The 22,305-nt window shown below is 44.5% G+C and overlaps 1 protein-coding gene across 6 annotated transcripts in view; it reads left to right on the top strand.

Moving 5' to 3' along the window:
* The window catches only part of KCNT1 (potassium sodium-activated channel subfamily T member 1), a 295,306-nt gene that overhangs the window by 247,142 nt on the left and 25,859 nt on the right, over window positions 1-22,305 (top strand). For all 6 annotated transcript variants that reach the window (XM_066580376.1, XM_066580375.1, XM_066580374.1 and 3 more), the window contains 5 exons: window positions 9,634-9,850; window positions 11,902-12,007; window positions 17,389-17,561; window positions 19,307-19,378; window positions 20,049-20,183. In XM_066580376.1, coding sequence (XP_066436473.1) covers window positions 9,634-9,850; window positions 11,902-12,007; window positions 17,389-17,561; window positions 19,307-19,378; window positions 20,049-20,183 — 703 coding nt within the window. The remainder of the gene's footprint in view (window positions 1-9,633; window positions 9,851-11,901; window positions 12,008-17,388; window positions 17,562-19,306; window positions 19,379-20,048; window positions 20,184-22,305) is intronic.

Genomic DNA, 22,305 nt, shown 5'->3' with positions numbered 1-22,305 from the left:
GGTGACTGACGAGAATCCTCCCACCCTTACCCTGGTTACTATTTCACCAAAACAGCCTTTTACCAGGGCCAACGGCTGGACGCTCACATTTTCGAAAGCCCATTCCCTATACCCAGAGACCGTGCCACATCCGATAAAATGTTCATTCACTGCATCTTTTACGTCGGCGCCAGAATGAAAGTTTGATGCCGGCAAATGTTCTGCATGTAAACACTGGCGCGGGCAATAATGTAAACTGGTTTGCACAAAAAGTCGCCAAAACGATAATAGCATTGTGTAGAGTTAATGTAAAACCGAGTGATCGATCTGCGATATTGATGAATGGCGCATGTGGCAAGCAATAAGCTGTTTGTACACAAAGATCGCAACTAACTCATTGCTGGGAACCTTCATAGACTTTACAGAGACGTGACTGATAGCAGCGGCTCCGTAACCCTGTCCTGCCCCATGACCTACATGTACGCTGTGGGAGCGAGGAGTTCCAGCGAAATGCCGTACATTCATGGCATATAGATGACGCCGGCTCAGGAGCTGAAGCCCCACCAACTGCAGCGGTAGCTGGCTGTAACTGACAACAGGTGTCCTGCTGCAACGGTGGGGATCAAAGAGAACACTAATTCCGGCCATTAACGCTTTACATGCCAAGATCAATGCCCTGAAAGGGCTGTGCAGATTGGCTGAGGGCTCAGCCAATAGCAGCTACTGCTTGGCTATTGGCTGAGCCCTCAGCCAATCTGCACAGCCCTTACAGGAGGCGGGAATTTTTAAATCCCCGACTGCTGAAAGAGCTTAATAGCAGTGCAGGGGAGCCACCAGGAGGACGTGTCTGAGCGCCGAAGAGGTGAGTAATTTAAAAAAAAAAAATAATTTTAAACACTTTTAGCAGATTATCGGGGAAGGGCTTATATTTCAAGCCCTTCCCCAATAATCATTTTGCGAGGCTTGACAAAGCAGTGCTTTCAATGGGATCGGCAGCATCCCCGCGGGGATGAAGGAAACTCCTGCCACAGCTGTCACAGCTGTGGCAGAAGTCCTCGGTATTCTCCCTATGTTTTCAATGGGGCTAGCGCTGCTGCCACCGGCCCCATTGAAACCACTAGCGATATGCTGGTTCTATAGCGGCGTCTTTCTTGCGCTGCGAGCCGTGAATTTTCACGTGCTCTTGCAGCGCTAGAAAAAAAATATCGCTAGTGAGTGTCCACCCTAAATGTGCTCCAAAATGGTATCAATAAACGCTACGGCTCATCATGCAAAAAACAAGCCCTCACAGAGGTCCGTTCATGGGAAAAAAAATTCCCCCAAAAAAGTAGAAAAGTCATACAATTCATTACATGTACCCCAAAATGGTGCCAATAAAAGCTACAACTTTGGCCACACAACGAACGAGCCCCTAATACTCTAATGTTGGCAGAAAAATAAAGTTATGCTTTTAAGAAGTGGAGATAAAAATCCGCAAATATTGTTGTGTCGTTAGGTACCAAACTAGGCCGCGCTTGTAAAGGGTTAAATAGTAGCCTACTGAGATGTGACCGTCTCCGGAGGTTCTTGTGCAGTAGGTTCTACTATAGCTTTTTGTTTATTTGGTTCTTGTGTCCTTCGTATATCTTCCTTGAAGGGCATGTCCTAGATGGGCAGCCACCATGTGATGCCAGTCATTGTGCCGGTTTGGGGCGGCTGCCAGCCTATTGGCTTTCTTAGGAGCTCAGTTGGGAATTACCAGCTATTACAGGAGGCGTCCTCTTTCCATCTTGCATCGCTTTGACTGCAGTATTCACTGCTGACTGCGCCAAAGGCACATGCAGCTCTGCAGCCAGGACATGTGAGCCTGGGGGGCATCATTAGGGAAGAGATCATCCCTTTAAGCGAAGGCTAGCTGCAGTATTAAGTAGTACGCCATAGATGGGCTGTAGTTATTTGGTGCCCCTTTCCTGTAGGCAGTGCCAGCCTTAGGTTAGATGGTACCCTGAATCCTTTTTGGCAGCCCCGCCCCCCTTCCTTCCATGTGATAAAGGAAAAATAATATGTAATGCACTTATAGGAAGTCTGCCTGTTTTCTGTTTGTGCAGAAAGCTGCAAGATAGTGAAATACACACACAAGCTCAGTGAATGCATAAAACAGGACAAGCTCAGTACATATATACAGCCCCAGAACCAAGCTCATAACAAAAAATACAGCTCCAGAGCCAAGCTTATAACAAAAAATAAAGCCCCAGAACCAACCACAGTACATAAATACAGCACCAGAACCAAGTTCACTACATAAATACAGCACCAGAACCAAATTCACTACATAAATACAGCACCAGAACCAACCAGACTACATAAATACAGCCCCGGAACCAACCACAGTACATAAATACAGCACCAGAGCCAACCACAGTACATAAATACAGCACCAGAATCAAGCAAAGTGTCAGGACAGTGTCCGGGATATGGGGGTCCCTGAGAGATCCCACAACCCCAGTCCCTGCCTACTTGCCCCCCTGGGCTAACCCCCAGGGCGACAACTGAGCGGTGGTCCCTACCCTCACTAGGGAAGCGGGACACGGGAAGACAAACAAACGGTAGAATGGTCAGACAATCCGGGTCGGCAACAGGAGGGTACGCAGTTCAGAGGGGAAGGCAAAAATGTACTCAAAGTCCAAAAGCAGAAGTCAGGAAAGCCGGGGTCAGAAGAGCAGTCAAAATATACGCGGGTGCAGCTGGAGAACCAAACTAACACTGGCAAGGGCTGGAAGGAAAACACACACTTTTAACTGCTGTCAGAGCTCCCGTCCCAGCAGCTGATTGGGGCGGGGAGCCTGACAGCAGCAGAGCCCATCAAGGAGGTGCTGGGGACACGCCCCCAGCCTTGCTGAACAGACAGTTACCAAGGAAGCATGCTTGGTAGTCAAGTAAATAGGGAAGCACCTGCTGCCTCCCTAGCAACCCGGCGGTGACCAGTTTTACAGCGGCCCGGGGAGATCACTAGAACCGGGGCTCCCCCACGCCGCACTCCTGTAACCCGGGTGGCAGGACCGGTGGTGTGGGCACGGCGGCCCCAAGAGTTGCTGGTTCTGACACAAAGTTCATAAATACAGCACCAGAACGAAGCAAAGTGCATAAATACAGCCCCAGAACCAACCACAGTATATAAATACAGCACCAGAACCAACCACAGCACATAAATACAGCACCAGAACCAAGCTCACTACATAAATCCAGCACCAGAGCCAACCACAGTACATAAATACAGCACCAGAGCCAACCACAGTACATAAATACAGCACCAGAACCAACCACAGTACATAAATACAGCACCAGAACCAACCACAGTACATAAATACAGCACCAGAACCAACCACAGTACATAAATACAGACCCAGAATTAAGCAATCATGTTGTGGGGGAGCTGATTGGCTTTGAGCAGCGCCTCAGAACATCAGAGGAGGAGAAAGAGCCAGGAGGAGGATAATTCATGTAGCTCCACAAGACGCTGAGGAAGATCATCAAATGGCCAGTCAACCTAAGGGGGATGATCGCCTCCAACCTACATCCACCCACTGGTGGCCATAAGCTTGTGGCCAGCACCCATTGCCACTGCACAGGTCATACATCGCTAAAGCCATGCCTGTAGTCACTTGGCTGTTAACCCTTCCACGTTCCCTTTGCACCATTTTGTTTACTTGATATCCGTTGCATTGCATTCTGGGTACGCTATATCTTTTTCATGGTCCGCCTTGTGTATTGTGTTATCTTGTTAGTAGTCGCCAGCCGCACCATGTAGCCGATATGACAGCTCAGCTCTTTGTCAATGATGATTCAAAGTCCCACGTGGCATCTTCCTGCCAAGCGCCCCCGCAGAGGCCAGCGTTAATGATTCCGGGCTGTTCTGCGCCCCCAGGGGAGACGCCATGAGGACCGAGCGCCAAAACATACAGACAAGTGACAAGTAGATAGATCAGAGCCTGTCCAGCTAGTAAATTAGCTGCGTGATGCAGTGAAGCCCCCGTCTGACTACTAGCTTGTTATGGCGGCGTCATCCCAGAAACAACTGTCACGTAGCTGGTAATGAGCGCCCGCTTTTCCCTACATACCGCCAAATATAGTAAAGTATGATTGAAGGACCATTCGTGGATCCAGACCCTGAGAGGACAATCTACCTTACTATGTAACATTGTGAACCCAGGTGGTATACCGCCACACGCTGCAGGGAACGCAACTGCAAAATCAACGTGTGGATTTCGGTGCAGGTTTTACCCCTCTACATTGCGAGGGGTGAGCAGTCTGCGGCGGACATTGACACACTGTGCATTTAAAATAATCTGCAGCGTTACTCCCAGTTTCCACAAGCACATTGTTTGCAGCACATGGATGAGATCAAAATAAACATTTTATAAAATGTTTTTAAGAGTTTGTACCAATATTACCCTTTATCCATAGGATAGGTGACCAAAGTCTGATCACGGGGGTCTCATCGTTGAGACCCCCAACAATCCCTCTTCTCGTCATTGTGGGCTTGCTGCACCCTCCACAGTGAGGAGGTTAAATGGAGCGGTAACTGAGCATGTGCGGTGTCGCGCCATTCATGTACAGTCAGACTTCTGGAGATGGCAGAATACAGGCGCTCAGCTATTTCCATCAGCCCCATTGAAATGAATGGAGCAGCGGCTGTGCATGCGCGACCATTGCTGCATACAATCTGATGTCACTGTAGGTGGGTCCAGCAAGCCTGCGGTGACAGAAGAGGGGATACAGGACCCACCATTCTGTGGATCGGGGCGGTCTCAGCAGTGAGAAGGGGTTTTCCCGGACATAAATATTGATGGCTGGTATGTGGAGAAAGAGGAGTGGAGCTACCTCCGTGGAGGTCAGGAGCGGTGGTGGCGAGTAGTCCTGGTCCTAATTGGGTATCTTGATGCTGAGGAAGCAAGAGAGGTACGAGAGAGGAAGCAAGAGAGGTACCAGAGAGGAAGCAAGAGAGGTACCAGAGAGGAAGCAAGAGAGGTACCAGAGAGGAAGCAAGAGAGGTACCAGAGAGGAAGCAAGAGAGGTACCAGAGAGGAAGCAAGAGAGGTACCAGAGAGGTATATGCATGGGGTGCTGGGTGCAGTCAACCAGAAAAACATTCAACCCGTGGGTAGATGTATGGAACAGAATGGTATAGACTAAAAGGTTGGGAATAAGACGGAACCCTTTAATAGAAATGCAAATAAGGACGCGGCTTTTTTATTTTCATGTTCAGTTTTTGACAGCAAGAACTTTATTTCTCCGTGAACATAGTTGTGTGAGGGCTTATTTTTTCGGGACGTCCTGTAGTTTTTATTGGTACCATATTGGAGTACATATGATGTTTTGATCGCTTTTTACTACATATTTTTTCTTGGAGACGGGGGTGACCAAAAAACCGCAATTCTAGTATTTTTTTTTTCTGAAAGCATTCACATAGCGGGGTAAATAATGTGTTACTTCCATAAATCGGACTTTTAGGGATGCTGTGATGCCAAATATGCTTTTGTTTTTTATGCGCTTTTATTGTAAATTTTTAATTCCTTTTTTATTTTTTAAGAATTAATAAAACTTTTTAAAACTGATTTCTACTTTTTTTTTTTAAGTCCCCATAAAGGACATAAACTTGCGATGGTTTGATCACTCCTGCAGTACAATGTAATACCCTAGTATTACATTATACTATGATTTGAAAAGCAATCTATAGCAGGGGGCTTTCAGATGGCCCCTGGCCGTCGGGCAACCGAACAGCACCCTCTATCTCATCGTTGGGGTCTTTCAGGACTCCCAAATATTAATTGGAGCATTTAAATGCCACTGTCAGAATTTACAGCAACATTTAAAGGGCTAACAGGGTGATCATCAGCGGTTCTGATCAGAACTGTTGTGGGCGGGTGTCAGCTGTAAGAAACAGCCAGCACTCGCATTGTATGGAGCATGATTGAACCTTCCCCCCCCCCCCCCCCCCTCAGCCCTCTTCCCACCCTCTATCACCCATCACTCTCCACACAAACCCTGAACCTCCAGGACATAAATCTACATCCTGGAACGTTTAAAGGGTTACAATGTCTCAGTTTTTATTTGGTAGAGCCAGCTTTAAAAAAACGTGTTTCGAAGGAACATAATGCTTCTTCAGCATTGCTGAGGACACACGCTTGTTAATAGCGGGACGGGGGCTGGGCGAATGTATGACTGATAGTGGGGTCTGAGTCCTGGCACCTCTGCCGATCAGCTCGTTGAAGGAATCACAGCCCCGTCTTCGGCCTGTGACATTATGTTCATCGGTCTCATTGCCTTTCTGCAGCTCAGGCTCATTCAAGTAAATGTAATTGAGCTGCAGTAGCAGGTACAGCCATTATACTATGTGTGGCGCTGTGCCTGGTACACAATGTAGGGCCACATTCCGTTCCAACCGTTGATTGTTGGGGTGCCTGAAAAGTCCCAGAAAACTGCTATAAAATCTCAATCAGTTTGCTGCTGTATCCTGCTGCAGATCTACTGTGTGCAAATCCACATCATTTTCATCCTGTTTTGGCGTACCCCAGAAGTGTCCGAATATACAGTCAACCAGTGACTGTGCTTTAATATACAGACACGCTCATCGTGCCAGTGCAGCGCCCAAGTGGGGCGCACCAATGTGGAGTGGGAACACGGATAAACAAGCTGGATGTCACATGTGGCTCTGCGATCTCCATGCAATGGTGGCAAAGGTGCCTGGCTCGGTTGCGCACAGTGGCAAAAAGGGTTATTATGGTCAACAATTATTAACAGTGGTTTGTCACGTGACGCCAGCACCTCTTTCCATGGACTCCAAGAGTTAATGACGAAGTAACTAACACGAGTCCTGGTAGCTTTGATTAGCAAACTGGAGGTACACAGTTTACTTCTGCTTTAAGTAATAGTCTAAACAACAATTACAGTTAGGGGCGTAACTATAGAGGGTGCAGGGGATGCGGTTGCATCTGGGCCCAGGAGCCTTAGGGGCCCATAAGGCCTCTCTTCTCCATATAGGGAGCCCAGTACTATGAATAAAGCATTATAGTTGGGGGCCCTGTTACAGGTTTTGCATTGGGGCCCAGAAGCTTCAAGTTATGCCTCTGTGCAGCGTGGTTTGGGTATGGGTATGGGTATGGGTACAGATAGAGGGGGGGGGGGGCCCAGCTCACCTTTTGCATCAGGGCCCCTGAGCCTTTAGTTACACCCCTGATTACAGTCTTCCAGTAATGGCAGAGGTATTGCTTTGCATTCAACAAATAACGTTGCTCCACAGTTCAGTTCAGTACAACACAAATTAATCTTCAACGTTCTCTCTCTATTTGCATTTAGAGGTTAAGGCCCTTTTACACACAACGATTATCGCTCAAAATTCGCTTAAAACCCATCTTTTGAGCGAATCGTTGCTTGTAAATGTGTGCCCATCATGCACTTTTTGTGCATCGCTGAGTTCAGCTTGGCTTAAAATCCGTCGTCCCTAAGGGGGACCGCACACAGAGTTCTCCGAGGGCAGCACTGATAACAATCTTTCAGCTGTTGTCCTGCTGGAGAACAATAGAAATGTATTTAGAGAACAGGCCACCCACTGATCTCTAAATACATGCAAATGAAGCTAGTTAGCTACTTATGGGCTAATTAACCCATTAGTAGCTAATGCAATATGATCACTCAAAACTTTCAATTTCTGCCGAATTTTGAGCGATTATCTATGTGTGTAAATGGACCTTTACTCAGTAGAATTCCCACAGTCCTAGGTATTTAATGGAGTTTTGCTAGCAGATGAATGAAGTTGATTTAAGATGGCCCTCTTTCGCCTTCACTGGCTTTACTTTTAACCGGGTTTTGTGTAACTCGTTGTTAAGAAGATGGGTCCCAAACTTTCTCCTCCACACTGCTTTTGATTCAGAAGCTTGTTAATCCTTACTTCCCACTCCAGGCAACGCTATTTCTCTGCACACACTGCAGTACGCCTCCTTGCTACTCCTCCTTCACTTCCTGTCTTCTCTCCCGCACTTTCTCTCCTCACTCCTCCCAGCATCCTGCCTCGCCCTGCTCATTTTCCCGCTCTGGTCTCTCACATCATTCCCCTCTACCAATCAGGGTTTAGATGATAAGCAGTCAATCAGCAGCCAGCTGTTGCCAAGCAGTTAGCTTCGCCTTGTGAAGAAAGGAAAAAACAGGGTCCTTCCGACGTACAGCACCTTCTATGTCTCCTAGAAGCACATAGCTAGGTGTTACAGAACTGATGATTGTGTGGCTTTCCTGGAGGACCTTCCGGGCCACTACACCAGCCGCAGTGTTCCCATAACAGTACAAACTATAATGCCCTCATATACAGTGCCAGTAGCATTGCTCTCATTATAGTTACAACTAGAGTGCCCCCTTATACAGCGCCAGCCATAGTGTCCCCATAACAGTGAAATCTGTGAGGCTCCCATATACCATGCCAGCTGGTATTCCTATAATGGTGCCATCCTATACAGTGCCAGTCACTGTGTTTTCCTAATTGTGACCATGCCAATGGTGCCATCATTTACATTGCCAGCCAGTCTTCCCATAACAATAACAGCCATAGTGACCCCATACACAGCGCCAGCCACAGTGTTCCCGTAACAGTGAAAGCTGTGAGGTGCCCACATACCATGCCAGCTGGTATTCCTATAATAGTGCTAGCCATGGTGCCATCATATACTGTGCCAGTCGCAGTGTTGCCATAATTGTGACCATAGCATGGTATTGTTATGATGGTGCCATGATTTACATTGCCAGTTATGATATTCCCAGAACAATGACAGCCATAGTGACCCCATATACAGTGCCAGCCGTAGAGTTCCTATAACAGTGCCCCCTTACGTGGCACTAATCACAGTCAGCTCATTGCCAACTTCTTGGGGCAAACAGGTGTATAGTACTGCACACATAGCGCTTCAAGGACTGCTGAACATTGGGATTTGGCAGACCACAGGGTCGAATTTGACAGTCCTGGAGAATACTTGGGGGCACAATTCTACATAAGTTGCCCGCGTAAACTAGTCAGATTGCAGCCAGCGATGTGATTAGTTGCTGCGGGTGACTGCTTGCTCTTCTCTATGAAGCCGCCCTACATTTAGTGACATTGGTGACTGCGGGAACATTCCTCATCCCGTTCATTACGGAGTAAGAATAGCTCCTGCTCCTCGCCGCAGCACTTGACCCAGGCTCTAGTTCTCCACTGAGTATTCCTCATAAATTGGATTTGCCGCAGTCGCTGCGGGCCGGGAGTCGTTTTTTGTTTTTTTTATTTAGAAGGTAATTTATGACAATAGGCGTTTTGTCCCCGGACTCAGACGATGTCTTACAGGGAAGGGAGGTATAGAGACAGCACTGCGTGCGCCAGTCAGGAGACGCCACTTATTATGTCTGCAGCAGAGGCGTACACGAGTTTATTGGCAGGGGGGTCACTCACTCGACTTGTCAGAGTTGCTATTTAAGATTCAGAAAAGCTGGTTACCCTAGAAGTGAGAAATACGACATTTTGGTTTTCACTCTGCTTTCCTGGATGCCGATACACAGTAACCAAAAAATGACCAAATTGAATTTTTGAGGTCAGGACTCAACACTATACAAAAAAAGGGATTTTATAACCGTATATCTGCTGTCTTTCTCTTAAAGGTACGGTAGCCATGGATCTACAGAACACAGAATGCCGGCCGATCAACAGTAGCAAGTTGACTCTTCCATCGGAGAATGGTTCCGGCACCAGGAGACCCAGTATTGCTCCGGTTCTAGAAATAGCAGACAGTAGCACCGTGTTACCATGTGACCTACTTAGTGACCAATCGGAGGATGAGATGACCCAGTCTGATGATGAAGGTCTTCCCGTCTTGGAGTAAGTACGCGATCTGGCGGTGTCTAAGCATGGCAATGCACATTAGATATAGATCAACTGAACCCGGCAAACAGCCGGTGGTCAAATATGTATGGTGGCAGAATCCGCGCCAATCTCACATAAAATTCCATGTCAAATGTACATACTATTCAATTCAATGGAAACCCATGCTGTGTGGTCTATAGGGGGCAGATTTTTTCTGCATGTGGATTTCAAATCTGTGTACAGAAAAAAAAAGTAATATGTCACTTCTTGATACAGAATCTGCGCTGTTTCCACACAAAATCTGCAGTGGGAATTTTCATGCAGATTTAGCCATAAGGGTTAAACCCGCGTGCAGATCCGTGGTCCTACATCTGCATCGCCCATAGGCTTTTAGGAGTGCAATCCACAAGGAAAAATCCACATTGGATTGCCCTGTGTGCACATGGCCTTACTCTCCCAGATGGCAGGGAAAACCCCTCCTTTTGTTCTTGGGAGATAAGCCGCTGCCAGGGGTGTTGGGTATTGACTTTCTTCACTCTCTACATTCAGAACCCACGCACACTTGGCCGAGCTGAGCATGCACATATATGGACCAAGATGGCTGTTGGCCAAATGCTGTATAGAATTAATGGTCGGTCTAAGGGTCCTTTTACACGAGAGACACTTCAGTGTCCGACAGTCATCTCAGTGATAATCATTCCTGTGCTTTCACATAGCAGCGAGGTTCGCTCAGTGAATGGAGGCGGAGCGGGCCGGAGATAAACCCAGCCACCCCCCTCCATTCATAGTAAACAGGTAGTCCTTCATAGATGAACCCGGCCACCCCCCTCCATTCATAGTAAACAGGTAGTCCTTCATAGATGAACCCGGCCACCCCCCTCCATTCATAGTAAACAGGTAGTCCTTCATAGATGAACCCGGCCACCCCCCTCCATTCATAGTAAACAGGTAGTCCTTCATAGATGAACCCGGCCACCCCCCTCCATTCATAGTAAACAGGTAGTCCTTCATAAATGAACCCGGCCACCCCCCTCCATTCATAGTAAACAGGCAGTCCTTCATAGATGAACGACTGCCTTTTAACCCGGACCAATTGTCATTTGATTTTTATGCCTGCACAAACTGAACAATGAATGAATTATCATTCATCATTCAGTTGCTGCCAACATTTATACTGAACGATTATTGTTGAGATTCCCCTGATCCAACGAGGATATAAACGATTATCGTACAGTATAAAAGAGGCCTGTGCAATATGACAAGTTATTAGGGAAATGCAGCATACCCGCCCGAAATAAGTCTCCAACAAAATGCTGCCATTAGCCTCCACTAGGTGGAGCTCTCCACAGATTTATTCATATTGTTTTCATTGACTTCAGTAGGAGCCTCTACAGAATAATACACGGTGAGTCGGAAAGAACAGGGCAAAAGTAATGCTGATCTCTCCATACATGAGCTGACCTACAGCCGCCGCAATGACATAGGGATAGGAGAACTCGTCACGTTTTAATGCACCTTACAGATGTTTGATGTGGGCGCCGCTGGTGATGTCAAGTCGGTAGTCCAGTTCTGTTCAGAAATGTCCTGGCATGTCTCCTGTTAGGTTCATCATGTTTAGGGGCCACTTACCACTGAGGCCGCTGGCTGTACTTGAGGTCAGGTTTGGATTGGCTGCAGGACAAACGTTCAGGGACACAAAGGCAGCAGAAGTCATCATAAGATCTAGATGTCAGGGGAATTTTCCAAATTAATGCAGAATTGTATTTTTTTTTAATCTGGACCTTCCGTAAAATAATAAGCAGAACCTTCTGTATGGGGAGAGCTGGATTTCCCTGCATTCATGTTGCATGTATATTTCATATAATATGCAATTTGCATATGCAGAAGCGCTCATGAATAATCTTTATCGTCCTCACAGTTGGACATAACACGCTATAACTATAAAAGAGCTGGGAATATGGAGTTTTCATGATGCAATACTGCCCCCATGTGGACGACCGCGAGAGTAAGTCATCATTCCCAAATAGTGATGGGAAGAATCTGATTAGCTTTCTCCTCTCTTGCAGGTACGTTAAAGGTTACCCCCCGAACTCCCCGTATATCGGAAGCTCCCCGACTCTCTGCCATCTTCTACCTTCCAAGGCTGCGTTCTGTTGCCTCCGTCTGGACAAGGTGACCCGCATTGTGAACCTCGTGCGACCGTTCGGATTTAGAGGACTTGTGAATGATATCATGCATCCATTATTAATGGTGGTGGGATGGGAATGTCATTCCTTCACTCTTCATACAGAATAATGTGTCGTCCCTATAAATATTCACGACAGATTGGTTAACCCCTTCCATGTCCGATCACAGAGCATCTGCTGCAGATATATGGCGGCTGTTACACCCCGGGTATACGCTCCCAAGGGTCCACGAAGCTGAGATATATAGGGCCAGCTGTCCACGATGACCGGGGATTCTCTTCTCCTGCACAACAAATACAATTTGAAGGGCAAAGGAGTGAAGAACAGATGTTTTTTTCTAAACCCCGTGGGGATGCCAGTTTGACCCTTTAACTACCAGCCATTTTCGGGGGGTTTCTTTTTTCTCATCCCCTCCTTTCAAGAGCGAAAACTTTTTACATTTTCCATCAACATAGCCGTATGAGGGAGGTGTATGTGTTTAACTGTTTAATGGATCATATAATATATTGGCTAACTTCAAAATTAAGTCAGTGAAATGGAAAAAAAAACTTTTTGAGAGGATTCTGCTTTTGCTGTTTTTATGGTGCGGTAAAAGTGACATGTTAACTGTATTCCGCGGGTCAGTACCATTATCATGATTCTGTAGACTTTTTTATGTTTTACTACTTTTAAAAAACTAAGACTCTTTTATTAATGAAGAAAAGCTTTTCAGAACCCCTTTACCATTATTTTTACATAGATGGGGTTGGGTAAGTTTTTTTTTTTTTTCAAGGCCTGCTGTAGTTTTCATTTCTACCATATTTGGGTTCACACGATCTTTTTTAAAAACCTTTTATTCAATTTCTATCGACAGGTGGAGTTAGCAAAAAGAAAAAAAACACCATTCTAACATGATGCATAGTTTTTTATAGCATTCACCATGTGAGATAAGTAGTATAATACTTAGATAGTATGACCCTTTACAATGATAGGTAGATAGATAGATAGGAGATAGAGAGATATGAGATAGATATGAGATGGATATGAGATAGATAGATATGACATAGATATAACATAGATATGAGATAGATAGATATGAGAGATAGATAAATAGATAGATATGAGAGATAGATAGATAGATAGATAGATAGATAGATAGATAGATATGAGATAGATAGATAGATATGAGATAGATAGATAGATAGATAGATAGATATGAGATAGATAGATAGATAGATAGATAGATAGATATGAGATAGATAGATAGATAGATAGATAGATAGATAGATATGAGATAGATAGATAGATAGATATGAGATAGATAGATAGATATGAGATAGATAGATATGAGATAGATATGAGATGGATATGAGATAGATAGATAGATATGAGATAGATAGATAGATATGAGATAGATATATAGATAGATATGAGATAGATATGAGATGGATATGAGATAGATAGATATGAGATAGATATGAGATAGATAGATAGATAGATAGATAGATAGATAGATAGATAGATAGATAGATAGATATGACATAGATATGAGATAGATAGATATGAGATAGATAGATAGATATGAGATAGATAGATTAGAGAGAGAGAGAGAGAGATATGAGATAGATAGATATAAGATAGATAGATAGATATAAGATAGATAGATATGAGATAGATAGATATGAGATAGATAGATAGATAGATAGATAGATAGATAGATAGATAGATAGATAGATAGATAGATAGATATGAGATAGATAGGTAGATATGAGATAGATAGGTAGATATGAGATAGATAGGTAGATATGAGATAGATAGGTAGATAGATATGAGATAGATATGAGATAGATAGATATGACATAGATAGATATGACATAGATAGATAGATAGATATGAGATAGATAGATAGATATGAGATACATAGATAGATAGATAGATAGATATGAGATAGATAGATATGAGATAGATAGATAGATATGAGATAGATAGATAGATAGATATGAGATAGATAGATATGAGATAGATAGATAGATAGATAGATATGAGATAGATAGATAGATAGATATGAGATAGATAGATAGATAGATAGATAGATAGATAGATATGAGATAGATAGATAGATATGAGATAGATAGATAGATAGATAGATATGAGATAGATAGATAGATAGATATGAGAGAGATAGATAGATGATAGATAGATATGAGAGAGATAGATAGATGATAGATAGATATGAGATAGATAGATATGAGATAGATAGATATGAGATAGATAGATATGAGATAGATAGATATGAGATAGATAGATATGAGATAGAGAGATAGATAGATAGATTGATAGATAGATAGATAGATAGATAGATAGATAGATAGATAGATATGAGATAGATAGATAGATATGAGAGAGATAGATAGATATGAGAGAGATAGATAGAGAGATAGATATGAGAGATAGATAGATAGATATGAGAGATAGATAGATAGATGATAGATATGAGAGAGATAGATATGAGATAGATATGAGATAGATAGATAGATAGATAGATAGATAGATAGATAGATAGATAGATAGATAGATAGATAGATAGATAGATAGATAGATAGATAGATATAGAGAGGTCTTTTCCCATTTTTCTCACAAAATGATCAAAAAAAACATATTAAAATTAAAAAGAGCCAAACTATCTAAGTATTATATTATTTATCTCACACAGTGAATGCTATAAACATTATATGTATAATTTTTTATTTTTTTAACTTTTTTTATTTGACTTCACATTTTTTTAGTCTCTTTAGGGGACTTGAACTTGAGATCGTAGGATCGCTTCCACAATATACTGTAATACTTCAGTATTGCAGTATATTGCATTTTTGACATTCCCATATTAAGCCCTGTCACAGGCCACAGTCAGGGCTTAATATGTTTGAATAACTGGCAGCCCTGTGAGCCTTCACTGGGCCCAGGACTATCATGGCAACCATCGGCACTCCATCATTGCATAACAGAAGATCGATGCTGAGGCAGAGGAGGACATTTCCTCTCTCTGGCTGACAGCTTACATGCCACAGTCAGGATTGACAGCCCAGGTATGCTGCCAAACCGCGGCAATCATTGCTAGCTCCGATCACAGTTGTTTCAAACAGCTGGCGCCCAACAGGTATGAAGCGCTTCAAAGCCAACCGGCACTTCTGTCACGTACATATACATCAGAGGGGTAATTAAATCTCCAGTGCCTCCATGTCACAAGCAGCAGGCGGTACAGATACAGCAGCTGGCAGTGTGAGGACCTCGCCAAACATCTCCTTGTATCTCAGCTTCCTGGACCCCTCTGAATTTTAATGAGGAAACCATGAAAAATAGTGGAGTTGACTGCAGTCACCCCGGACGTGGAGTCGGCCTTCATGGGACACCGGGCTTTGGAATAGAACTTGTGTTCAGTTGCAGAAGTTTCTGCATAAAATCTGTAGCATGCAAAATGCTGTCACGGCCGCTCGGGTACGAACAGCAGCTGACTGAAAGGGGTATCCCACCAAAAACTTATCACATATCCACTGCATATGTAATAAATGTATGATCACTTTGATCCACCCACTAGGATCCCCAGAGAGTGCCCCGGGAGCACCCAGAGTGCCCCAGGTGAATGGGGTGACAGCGCACATGTGCGACCATCGCTCTACTCACTCCTATGCTGAGCTCGGTCGAGCTGTGCTTGGCTATCTCCGTAGACAGTGAATGGAGCGGTCACATGTACCCCGCTGCTCCAGTCACCCGGGGAGCTCTGGGAGATCTATTCTTGTGATCCCTGGGAATCCCACCAGGTTGACACCCGGCAATCATACATTATCACCTACCCTGTGGATAGGTGATAAATGGTTTTTGTGGATAACCCCTTAACGATGCGGACCTTTTTTTTTTTTATTTTAGTTTTTTTCTCCCCACTTTCAAAAGATCGTAACTCTTTTATTCCTGCATCTACGTACCTGTCTGAGGGCTTCTTTTTTGCAGGCCGAGTTGTATTTTTCAATGGTACTATTTAATATACCATAGAACGTACTGAAAGACTTTTTTTAAAGTTTCAAAGTGGACTAAAATGGAAAGAAAAACACAATTGCGCCATCCGTAGGCGGGGGAGTTGTTTTCATGGTGTAGACATTGTGGCAAAAAAGACATGATAATTTTGTTCTCTGGTTCAGTAGGATTACAAGGATACCAAATTTACATCGGTTTTTTTTCTGTACTACTTTCAAAAAGTTACATATCTAGAATTTTTGTTATGATCACATTCACCGTGCAGAATAATTAATGTAACCTAGTATGTAAGGCCGAAAAAAGACCTCTATCCATCCAGCTCAGCCCATTCCCCCCAATGTGTTACTTTAATAGATTGGACTTTTACTGACACAGCGGTACCAAATATGTTTTTAGTTTAGTCTTTTTAAAACATTATAAATATGGGAAAAGTTTCCTTTTTTTTCTACTTTTATTACCTTTTATTTTTTCTAACAATCATTAAAACTTTTTTTATTTTTTTTTCACGCATTTGTTCATTTCTCCTTTAGTTCCAATAGGGAGCTTTAATTTGTGATTCTTCAATCGCTCATACAGTATAATGCAATACCATAGTATTGCATTATACTGCATTCTGACAGGCAATCTATCAAGACACGCCTGTGGCTCGCCTTGATAGGCAATCAGTCATGGCAGCCCTGGGGGCTTTTAGAAGGCCCCAGGCTGCCACAGCAACTGAACGCCACCTCTCAATCTCATCACAGGGGGCTGTTTGGGGCCCCCAAAAACCAATCGGGATATTTAAATGCCGCTGTCAGAATTGAGAGCTGTAGTCAAAACATTAACAGCCATGATCAGTGTGGAGCTGTCAAACACATTCAATACACAGCGTGTATGAAGCAGGATCGGTTCTCGATCCCACCCCATACAAATCCAGCATGCCCCGAACGTAACTGTACAAGTGCTCCAATCACAGTGAAACCCCACTATCAGCTGTTTGAAGTTGGTGCTTGACCCATGAACAGGAGTTGTCCAAACACAGACATTCCCTCTAAATCTGTAAATCCAGAGTCAAGTCATGTCCCTTTAAGTATTGTAAGTCTCTGCCATATGAACGACTATAGCGTGGTCTTGGAGACGTCTGAGACTTCTCCTGCCGTGCAGTCAGCACTTTGAGAAGTTTCCTCCGTGTTTCTGAGAACTTCTGTCCTCGCTTCTCTGTGGCTCAAGAGAATAACAAGGTCCCCTGTGCTTGTCACATTGTTTCCTGAAGAAGCAGGAACATTCAGCACAATGAGGGGTTTGTTTGTTCCCTGGGGGGATCGGCTGACAGTTTTCTCCCATAGATGTCTCGAGAAGTCTGCTTCTGTCTCCACACAGGGCTGCAAACACAACAGTTTTGAAGATGCCAAAGCCTACGGCTTCAAGAACAAACTTATCATCGTATCGGCCGAGACTGCCGGGAACGGACTTTATAATTTCATCGTCCCGCTGAGAGCGTATTACAGATCTCGGAAGGAACTCAACCCCATTGTTTTGCTGCTGGATAACCCGTACGTGGTTTCTATAGGTTTATTACCTGCAGAGGTCTGATGAGACTTCTGCAGACTGTTCTTACTTTAACCCTTTGCAATCCAATTTTGGATTCAGGGTTTCCTAGGGGGCTTTCTCTTTCTGCCATTATACAATGGTGCCATCTGCTGGCTAGAGCCAGTACTGCGGTATGGGACATGCTTGAGAGGCCCCCGACAACAGAGCGGCCAGTAATATACAGTAAGGATACCCTGCCAGACGTCTTTCGACATTGGAGCTGTACAGCCTTCAATCAGAATGTCTTTAGACGTCAGACAGTGGATTGGAAAGGGTTGACATATAGGAATTTTTTCATGTTGTTTAAAACTGGAAATATTATATACTGAACGATCACTATATTAGGATCACCCACTCAATAACGGGTCGGGCCACCTGTTTGGGTGATCATGGCTTTCAGACTCCGGGGAACAGATTCCACAAGGTGGCAATCATCATCCATACTCCACTTGACCCATGCCCCTTTGCAACAGCCCCGTCAGTTGGGGCACATTTTGTGGATAAGTGGGATCAGATCTCACAGCCCTTTCCAGCAGATCCCAAACATGTTCAATGGGGTTACAGTCCAGTGAGTTTGGGTGCCAAGTCAGTGTGGAGAATTCATTGTCATGTTCCTACAAGGACTCTCTAGTGATCTGAACCTGATGAAGACTTCCTGAAGATATGGGTGCAGATGGTTGGCAAACAGGTCGTTGTAGTGTTCATCATTCAAGGATTGTAGTATGGTGACCAACGCTCCTAGGCCATGTAAGTGAAATGCTCCCCAGACCATGACATGGCCACTATCGGCCTGTTGAACCCCAACCATATACCCATGGGATACAGCTTTATATGCGTATGCTTCAGCAGAAAATGGGACTCATCACTCCAGATGACCTTCTGCCATGTATCCAAGGTACATTGACGTCTTTCCTGGGCCATTCGAGAGATCTTTACGATGATGCTGGGTCGTCACGGGCACCCTGGTCGGTGTTCAGCTATTGAACCTCAGTTGACATAAGTACTTTACGTGACTATTGGGAAAATTTGTCTAACTTCCCCAGTGTTCTACTTCTGGGTCAGTTGGTTCACTATGGCATGTTATTGCTGCCACCCAGCACTTACCTCTATGATCCATCACATGTGGCCTGCCGCTGTGTGATATTCTGTCAGATGTCTGTCCATGGTTCATCCAGTCTTGGTACACTCTTGATGGTTCAAGAACAGCCAACAAGTGCGCCTGTTTCAGAAATACTGCCACCACACCTCCGGGCACCAACAATCTGACATCAGTCAAAGTCACTCAGGTTATCATGTTTGCTCATGGATGTTAAATGTTGTTGTGCGGAGGAAAAATCAGCAGATTATCTGAGAGCAGATTGTGACATGGCCATCGTATGGTACCGCGTTACTGATCACAAGATGTCACACACCAGCTATTCCTAATGTAGTGATCATTCAGTATATAGTTTCCAAATAATTCTAAGTCAGGTGGGGGAAGTAGCTGGGCTTTATCCAGGGACTTTTTGGTTGGGTCACCATAATAAATAAAAAGGGTTTTGCAAGTTTTACTTAGAGTACCAGCACTGACCACATGGAGTGCTGTTGCAAGGAAGCACACTTGTAAGCTGCAAGTTAACAATATGATAAATGTTGAAATCCATGATTGATAATATGATGATATATGTACAGCAGTAACCATCAGCTCTGTATTGTATCTTTTTAACAGGCCGGACAATCACTTTCTGGAAGCAATATGCTGTTTTCCGATGGTCTACTTTATGGTCGGCACCATAGATAAGTAGGTTTGTTATAAAAGTGCTGAAATTTGTGTTTTAATTAATTTTTTGCTTTCACTTTTTAGTTGGTGTATTACTTGATGTTATTTGTACCATAGATTTAGCCTACAGCATAACTATGATAGGTGCAGAAAATTTGGTTGTACCTGGGCTCTGGAGTCCTGTAGGGCCCATAAGGTCTCTCTTTTCTATATAAGGAGTTAAGTGAAGCTTTATAGTTGGAGGGACCTTTTACAGATTTTGCATTGGGGCCCAGTAACTTCAAACTACGCCTCTGGATTTCGTCACGAGGAGTACTGTGGTGCCAGTGGACAAGGTGGTCCCCAGACTGCCCACTGATATTGTGAACCTACCCAAGGCAGTCTGCCCTTCATCAGGATTACAAGGGATGGGACTTTAAAAAGAAAGAAGGAGGTCCTAAAATAAGGGGTGGAGCGAAATAGCTGATTTTGATACTATTGGGGTTTGTTTCTACATCCTTCCCACCATTAGGCTCCCCATGAGCCACATCCAGGGAGGATATTTTCCTTCCATATCAGCCCCTGTTGAATAATACATTTTTGTATTAACTGTCAAGATGAGTGGGGGAAGAGAACTGACAACCAATTTAATCAAGTTTCTGGATCTGAAAAGTTGTCAAGTACTAAGAATTTTGTAATCTCTCCCCTTCAGTTTGGATAATCTGCTGCAGTGCGGGATTATCTATGCCGACAACCTGGTGGTGGTGGACAAGGAAAGCACGATGAGCGCAGAGGAGGATTACATGGCGGACGCTAAGACGATTGTTAACGTGCAGACCATGTTCAGGTATGTTGCCCCCGTCCTTGGGGGTTATAAGCTCTGGTTTCTGCGGTGCTTCCGCAGATTGCACACAGGCACAGCTTGACCTTTCACATAATTAAAGTACTAAGTCATTTCCAGAAATAAAGAAACCCGCAGTTTACATTAGTGATTGAAAGTGCAGAAGGAGACGGCTGAGAGCTGAGTGGGCGGCAGGAAGGGAAGAGAAGACATTGTGCTTTCCCCGGGAGCGGCGGTGGCGGCAGGCAGACGAGATGTACAGCAGGAATAACATGTATAGAAGATATCATCTCCTCTGGTCAAAGTGCTTTAGAGTCTCCCCGACGTCATTAGAAGGGAGCAACTTATTAACAGCTCTCTGCCACTACTTTGGCATTAAAGGGGATTTCTAGTACTCTGATATTGGAATAGAACTAGGCTGCTCTCAGGCCATGTGACTGATGACCGTGACATCACAGCTTGAGAAGAGGTTGTGTCTGCTCTCAGGCCATGTGACTGATGACAGTGACATCACAGCTTGAGAAGAGTTTGTGTCTGCTCTCAGGCCATGTGACTGATGACCGTGACATCACAGCTTGAGAAGAGGTTGTGTCTGCTCTCAGGCCATGTGACTGATGACCATGACATCACAGGCCTGAGAAGAGTTTGTGTCTGCTCTCAGGCCATGTGACTGATGACCATGACATCACAGGCCTGAGAAGAGTTTGTGTCTGCTCTTAGGCCATGTGACTGATGACCGTGACATCACAGCTTAAGAAGAGGTTGTGTCTGCTCTCAGGCCATGTGACTGATGACCGTGACATCACAGCTTGAGAAGAGGTTGTGTTTGCTCTCAGGCCATGTGACTGATGACTGTGACATCACAGCCTGAGAAGAGGTTGTGTCTGCTCTCAGGCCATATGACTGATGACCATGACATCACAGCTTGAGAAGAGGTTGTGTCTGCTCTCAGGCCATGTGACTGATGACCGTGACATCACAGCTTAAGAAGAGGTTGTGTCTGCTCTCAGGCCATGTGACTGATGACTGTGACATCACAGCTTGAGAAGAGGTTGTGTTTGCTCTTAGGCCATGTGACTGATGACCGTGACATCACAGCTTGAGAAGAGGTTGTGTCTGCTCTCAGGCCATGTGACTGATGACCGTGACATCACAGCCTGAGAAGAGGTTGCGGCATGGACCCTAGTGCTGTAGACTCTTCTAAAATGATTGGCAGATCCCCACCAATCTGATATTGAAGACTAATCCTGAAATGAGTCATCAATATTTTATTCCTAGACAAGTGGGTGGGCTGCATCTGTACAAGATGTACGTGTGTCACCGTCACTGGGTCATGATAGACAATATAAGACGTCTCAGGAATATCTATACATGAAGTCAGGATTAATTACATCATTCTAAAGATGGGCAATAAACCATATTTAATAACGTATACATCTATTTATTTATATCACTAAGGCTGGGTTCACACAGGGCGGATTTGCCGCGGAAATTCCATCCAGAATTTCACTGAGGCTGCTAATCCCGGGATTAGCCAGCCATGTGGATGAGATTTCTCAGAAATCTCGTCTACACGGGAGAGCGAATCCGTCGCGGCAAAGCCGGGGCTGCAGCTCGTATTCGCTGGCCACAGCATGTCCATTTTTTTTCTTTTCTGTTGCAGCCGCAGTCTCCTCTATGGGAGTGCCAGCCGCAACAGAAAAGCATGCAACCAAGCCGCTCCAAAACCCTTGGCTAAGTGCCGCGGGTTTTGAAGCAGCGCTGCCGGGAATACGCCAGTGACAACCCAGCCTAATAAAAAAAACACTAAGTAAAAAAACATGACAATATATGAGATATATTAATAATAAAACAAACAAACCAGACAAAATAATAGAACCGACGTAGACTATAAAAGACCTCGTTATACTGCGGTACTCACACCTAATCAGAGCGCTGCTCCGCATGCCAAGTCAATATCAATCATAAATGTGCCTCTCCCATCAACTATTATGGATATTGATTATTACTGAGACAGCCATGTGTACTATATAGTGAAAAATCCTTTAACCCCTTGAGTGGCGGGTTTCTTACCCCCCTGTCAGACCCACCAGGGCCGTTTTTTTAAATGGTCTAATCATTTAATTAC

This window comes from Eleutherodactylus coqui, chromosome 10 (assembly GCF_035609145.1).
Source record: "Eleutherodactylus coqui strain aEleCoq1 chromosome 10, aEleCoq1.hap1, whole genome shotgun sequence".
In the NCBI taxonomy this organism is placed as follows: domain Eukaryota; kingdom Metazoa; phylum Chordata; class Amphibia; order Anura; family Eleutherodactylidae; genus Eleutherodactylus; species Eleutherodactylus coqui.
The sequence above is the reverse complement of the archived record's forward strand: the minus strand, read 5'-3'. Positions and strand labels throughout refer to the sequence as shown.